Below are 6,000 nucleotides of genomic sequence, written 5' to 3'. Positions count from 1 at the left end.
ATGACCACAATCAAACACAGGAAATGGGGGCACCAGAAAGCTCCTCTCTCTTATTTGTTTCCTTTATCAGGAGGCAAAATATCTTTTCTAGACTCTGCAGATTTATTTTATTCTATTGGCCAGAACTGAATCACGTGGCTGCCCCTAGCTGCAAGAGAGACTGGGGACTTGGAAGGTCTGGTAGAAGAGAATGGCAAAGGGGTAAGCTAGGACTGGCTTCAACCACTTATGATGAAATAAAAAAGCCAATACCCTAAGAATAATAGATGGGAAAATGCAAAGAGCTTGGGTCCTTGATGACATCACTGAGCTGCTGAACTAAATGTAAAATGGCCAACTTCCAGCCTTCTTAGAGTGAGAGAAAAATAAATTCATATTTGATTAAGCCATTGTTGAGTTTCTGTTCCTTGCAGTCAGATACCCACTAGTGGATACAAAGATGGTCTTTATGAAAGTAGATGGGATATATCCAACGGGACTACTTGTGGTTCCCATTCACCCAACCAGTTTGCCGGAACGTCTCCTTGGTTCCAGGCACTGGAAATGTAACGGTGAACAGAACCAGACAAAAGCCCTGCCCTTGCGGACGTTACATTCCAGTGGAGAAGACAGGCATTGCTGAAGCCACCCAGAAAGGAGAAGAAAGATGGAATTCCCATAATTCCGTGAGGAAAGGGTTCAAGGTACCATGAGAGCATACTGCAGGGGAATCGCCCTGGTGCTGGAGTCAGAAAAGGCTTCCCTGAGAAGTGTGCGCAGGTCTGAGATCTAAACATCCACTCTCAGGCTGCTGTCTCTGCCCACAGTGACGTCTCTTTATTGCCTACCTCCTGTTGACCTACCATCTGCTCTGTTGAAGCCTTCCCGTCATCCCATGAAGTCCTGCTCTTCCCGCTAGAAGGGACCTCTACCTCCTCTAATGCCCTTGGGAAATGCTCTCACCCTGACTTAAAATTTGAGCCCTGGTTCTGCTTAGCTCCTCACTCCCACCCACTCCTGGAAAACTCGGATATGCTTATCTTCCCATTAAATACCTAGCAACCTAGCTTGTTGTCTTGCACTTAGCCAACATTCGACACTTATTTTAATTGAATTTAAAAACGATATTTTATAGATGTTTACTCCCATCTAGTTTCAGAAATTTTTTGATAGCTCCCATAGAGTACTTTGCATGTGTACGTGTGTGTGAGAGACATTTCCACAAGCCCAGACATCCAGAACCTTGGATTTTTGTTCAAGAACTGGATTAAAAAATAAATAAATAAAGCATATTAACAAAGACTATCATTATACGTGTGTCCATGTTCATCATTTACATGAGCTGAAGTCTGCTTAGTTTATCACTGATTATTACAACGCTCATCCCTTAGTGTGAGAGGCAAGATGTTCGTATCTTCCCAGATTCATAATAACACCTTTCCCATCTTTGAAGGGGTCTGGCTCTGCTCAATATTTTCTGGGTGACAGTTGTCCCGGAAGGCACAGTGTATTTCCTCGGATTCACACATTATTAATCTTTACAGTAGGTTCATAAAAGGGGCACTAATTAAGGGACCCTGTAACATAATCGCACACCGTTCAAAGTGGACGCCCTCTTGGGGATTATCTAGCGACAGAGACTCTGAAACCCGTCCCACAGGAGGAAGATAGTAAGAGCTGGTTCCTGGGACAGTCACTGGATTCTCGGGCAGTAGCTTCGCCCACGAGGACACGCAGAGCGTCGGAGATTCACAGCCACGGTCTTCGTACTTAATATTTACACAGTCAGGACACACTCCGGCAGGGAGTTCAACAGCCGTCCTCTGGGTGGAGGTATTGCCAGGTTGTGCAGCTGCGGCCGGCCGGCAAGCTACCAGTGGCGCTAAGTTCAAAGCTGCCAGAGCTCTCGCCGCGAGCCGAGTCCGGGAACAGAGGCGCCGAGAGCAAAGCTCCTTCTCCCCCGGGTGCAATAAAAGGAGCACGCCGAGGAGAGGGGCTCGGGCCCGGAGCGAGCGCCCGGTGCCTGCCTCCAGCTCAGGGGGCGCGCGGCTCTCGGTCAGAACGGCACAGGGACCCCAATCTTCGGGGACGCCGCGCGGGGGCCGCAGCGGGTGGCGAGCGGGACCGGGCGGGGCGGGCCGGTCCGCGCGCCTCCGAGCCGCACTCCGGCCGCCCGCACAATGGAGGCCCCGCCCCTGCCCCTCCCCTCCCCTCCCCCTTCCTCGCTCGCTCCCTCCCTCCCTCCCTCCCTCCGCGCCGCCCCGCCCCCGCCCCCCAGCGCCCCGCGCGCTCGGCCCCCAGCCTGCCACCTGAGCCCTCGCGCCGACGCCGCGCTCGCTCCCGGTGCCGCCGCCTCCCCGCCCCCCCACCCTGCGCCCCGCTCTCGGCCGGGGCCGCACAGTCGCGGCCGCTCGCGCCGGGGAGGACATGAGCCGGGGCTCGGGGGCGCACCCTCCCGCCGCGCTCAGCCGCGCCCAGCGTCAGCAGGCGCTCTGAGCGGCCACTCCCGGGCCGCGCCGGCCTCGCGCCTCAGTGCCAGCCCGCAGCCCCAGCCCGCAGCTCGCCCCCGGGCGCAGCCCCTCTGCCCGCGTCCCTCATGGCCAAGCCTCTGCTGCTGGTCGTCTGCGGCGCTCTGGTTGTGGCCGGGGTCCAGGGGGGGCCCAGCGTGCCCCCCGCCGGGACGAGCGAGCCCCCGGACGCGCCGACGGTGGCGCCCACGGAGGACGAGACGCTGCAGAACGAGGCGGACAACCAGGAGAACGTGTTGTCGCAGGTAGGCTGCGGGCCCCGGCCACCCCCGGCCCCGGGCGGGAGCGGGACGTGGCCCTCGCTGGAGCCTCGGCGGCCGCTGCACCCCACTAGCCGAGGCGTTTCTTCAGCGAAGGGACCGGGTCCTCCTCCCGGCGTCAGGGGGTCTTTCAAGGTTACCGAATCAGGAGAAAGGAGAGAAGGCAGGCAAGACTCCACACAGCTCCCTGAAAAGAGGGGTTTAAAAAAAATCATCAGCCAAACCTCTAGTCCCAGGGTTGTGAAAACCTGGCCGGTCTCTTGCCTGTGTGGCTGTTCGTGGGAACTGGAACGTGACAACAGGCCGGCGTGTGGGACAGGAGGCTGATGGCTCTCCCCGGGGGTGGCACTTGAAGACCCAGAGTGAGATGCACACCAGGGAGGAGTGGGGTGAAGACAGAACAGCAGCAGGTGTGATGCCTGCCAGGTGGCCCCGCCCAGGGGGACCGGGACAAGACCCCGGTGTACTGGGGAGGCAGGGTGCAAATGCAGATCCGCTCACCTCTGGTGGATGGTTGGTGGGGGTGAGTGACAGCTGAAGTGTCCCTTTACAAAGGACTCCGCTTGACTCAACCTCGCACACCCTCGTTCCTGTTCTATTAGCAAAGGACCCGTGGAACAGTAAGACTTGGAACAGTAGGAGTGCTCCGAGTGGGCAGGGCCAGGTCGGCTGACTGCTGCAGCCCAGGTACCTGCAGGGGACAGCTGTCTGGAGTGTTCCGTGCAAGCGCCCTGGAGCCGGCCTGGTGATGTGTGGTGGGGGTTGCCATCAGCCTAAGGATGAGGGCTGGCTGAGGGAGGGTCCCTGTCATGCTGCCTGCATCTCGCTAAGTCCTTGCACTGGCTCTTGTCTCCCTCCGGGAGGAAGAACAATCAGCTCCATTGTGGCGTTTATCAAACACTAGTCTCCTCACCCTTTTCCTTTGGAAGTTACGCTGATAGATGCCCTAGAGCCCGAAAACCTCGCACTCTCCCCTACATCGAAAGGACATAAAAATCCTTCACAGTGGGGCTCTGGAGGGCCATGCACAAAAGTGTTCCTGAAACCCGAGTCTCGGAAAGGAAGGAATCCACCCAGGGTCCCAATGCGGGCTTTGCAGGAATCTAGGCAGAGTTTCAGCGAGCAGACAGCCATGGTTTACTGTCTGTCAGCCCATAAAGACCAGCCGCTTCGGTCACCTTGTGCTGTAACTCCTGCGTCCACTGATCCATTCTGTAGTTGACAACAGCTCTAAAACAAATATTAGTGTTAGAAGAAACCCAACCTTTGCAAGAAAAACATTACTAGCCTTCTTCCCCCCGGACGGCATCCCGGGAACATTCCCACTCCGGGAATGTCCTGTGCCTGCCTGCCAGGGTCATTAGTCGAAGGAAGGGAGCCCTTCTCCATGCCTAGAAAGGGAGAGCTCCGTGGCCCTGGGGCTGCAGGGTGTGTGGCTGGGGAGCTGGGGAGGAGCCTTTTCCCCCAGCAAGTGCCCAGCACCGTGGCTCCAGGAAGCCTGTCCCTGCGTGCTTTCCCGCCTGGGGAGGCTGGCCGGGGAGAGCTCAGAAGGAAATGTTTAGTGCTGTAGAAGCACCAAGTACTGCCTGTGTGCTCTCCTGGCTTTGGCCTAGGGTTTGGGTTCAGAAGCCGTTTTAGGAGCCAAAGGAATCCTGAGGCTGAGGAAACCTTACTGAGTTCTGGGTCTGTCTCTTTTCTCCCAGTTCCCTTTTTCCAAATCGAAACCATCCTTCGGGGACGCCTGGGTGGCTCAGTCGGTGAAGCGTCTGCCTTCGGCTCGGGTCATGGTCCCAGGGTCCTGGGATCGAGCCCCGCATCGGGCTCCCTGCTCCGCGGGGAGCCTGCTTCCTCCCTCTGCCTGCAGCTTCGCCCTGCTTGTGCACGGTCTCTCTCTGCCTCTGACAAATAAATAAAATAAAATCTTAAAAAGTAAAGAAAGCATCCTTCGAGGGTCAGATCAAGTACCACGTCCTCCAGGAAGTCTTCTTGGCTGGAGCCACCCTGGCCAGTTTGAGCCCCGCTGCACTACATCACATCGGGGTACTCGGCACTCTCCGCTTGGCATGGCTGTGATCTTTGTGGGTACTGCACCCCGTGCTCCTGCGAGTGGGCTCTCTGGCCCGCCTGCCTCCCCCCTTAGCCCCTAGCACCGTCCCGAGTAGGCACCCCATGGGTGGTCCTTGAGGGGATGAGGCTAGAAGCAAGCAGCCTTCAAATTGGAATCTCAGTTTTGCCATCCTCCCTTCAGCCCTTGTCCTTTCCTTTTTAAATCTCAACCTGGGTTCTTGCAAAGGCAAGGGCTCATTTGTTTTTCCCTTGAAATGATGAAAGCCTCAGGCCCCCTGAGAAACACACAGCTTTCCAAGACAAATGAAGAGAACCGAACTCCTAAGCGCCTTCAAGGAGATTTCAGAGTCAGCAAACTGTGTTCCGATGACCTCCCCGCTGTTCAGAGTGGTCTGAGGTCTCTGGCTAGTGCAGGACATCTGACATGGTGAAGGGAGAGCCTTTCTAGGAGCCGGGCCAATACCTATGTTTGCACACCAACCCCTTCTCTCTCTGTCTCCGTGTCTAGTTGCTGGGAGACTATGACAAGGTCAAGGCTGTGTCTGAGGGCTCCAACTGTCAGTGCAAGTGTGTGGTGAGACCCCTGGGCCGAGATGCCTGCCAGAGGGTCAATGAGGGCACCTCCAGGAAGGAGGACTTCTACACCCTGGAAACCATCACCTCGGGCTCGTCGTGCAAGTGTGCGTGTGTGGCGCCCCCGTCGGCCCTCAATCCTTGTGAGGGTGACTTCAGGCTCCAGAAGCTGAGGGCGGCGGACAGCCGGGACTTGAAGGTAGGACCTGGGGTGGAGCGATGCCACGAGTGGGAGGGTGCCTTCGGGCCCTGGGAGTCCAGCAGAGCTGTTGCAGGGATTACAATCCCTGCCTTTGGGTAACTGGGACCTGGCTTAGCCTGTAAAGGTCAGGCCCTGGCCCCTAGTGTGCTGAGCAAGTGTCCGAGGCTGATCATCTGGGAAGCTGGTCATCTGCAGTCCCCATGTCTGAAAGGGACGCCGAGAGCAGAGTGTGCCTGCCTCTCTCCCTGTGGAGCCAGGGAGGCTGGGCCTGGGAGCAGCTGCTGGGCCCAGGGGCCAAAAGAACTCAGTGTTCTTCTCTGCAAGACTTATTGTCACGATTTACTGTCAGCCCAGCACGCACCCCAGAGGCAAGAGACACAGGAGCGAGCCT

General features: G+C 57.0%; 1 protein-coding gene across 4 annotated transcripts in view; it reads left to right on the top strand.

Annotated features, from left to right (window-relative positions):
- Positions 1-2,360: 2,360 nt before the first annotated feature.
- OLFML2B (olfactomedin like 2B) overlaps positions 2,361-6,000 on the top strand; it is a 36,748-nt gene continuing 33,108 nt past the window's right edge. For all 4 annotated transcript variants that reach the window (XM_021698419.1, XM_021698417.1, XM_021698418.1 and 1 more), the window contains exons 1-2: positions 2,361-2,752; positions 5,343-5,606. In XM_021698419.1, coding sequence (XP_021554094.1) covers positions 2,576-2,752; positions 5,343-5,606 — 441 coding nt within the window. In that variant the 5' untranslated portion in view covers positions 2,361-2,575. The remainder of the gene's footprint in view (positions 2,753-5,342; positions 5,607-6,000) is intronic.

The sequence above is a fragment of the Neomonachus schauinslandi genome, chromosome 6 (assembly GCF_002201575.2).
Source record: "Neomonachus schauinslandi chromosome 6, ASM220157v2, whole genome shotgun sequence".
Lineage (NCBI taxonomy): Eukaryota > Metazoa > Chordata > Mammalia > Carnivora > Phocidae > Neomonachus > Neomonachus schauinslandi.
The sequence above is the reverse complement of the archived record's forward strand: the minus strand, read 5'-3'. Positions and strand labels throughout refer to the sequence as shown.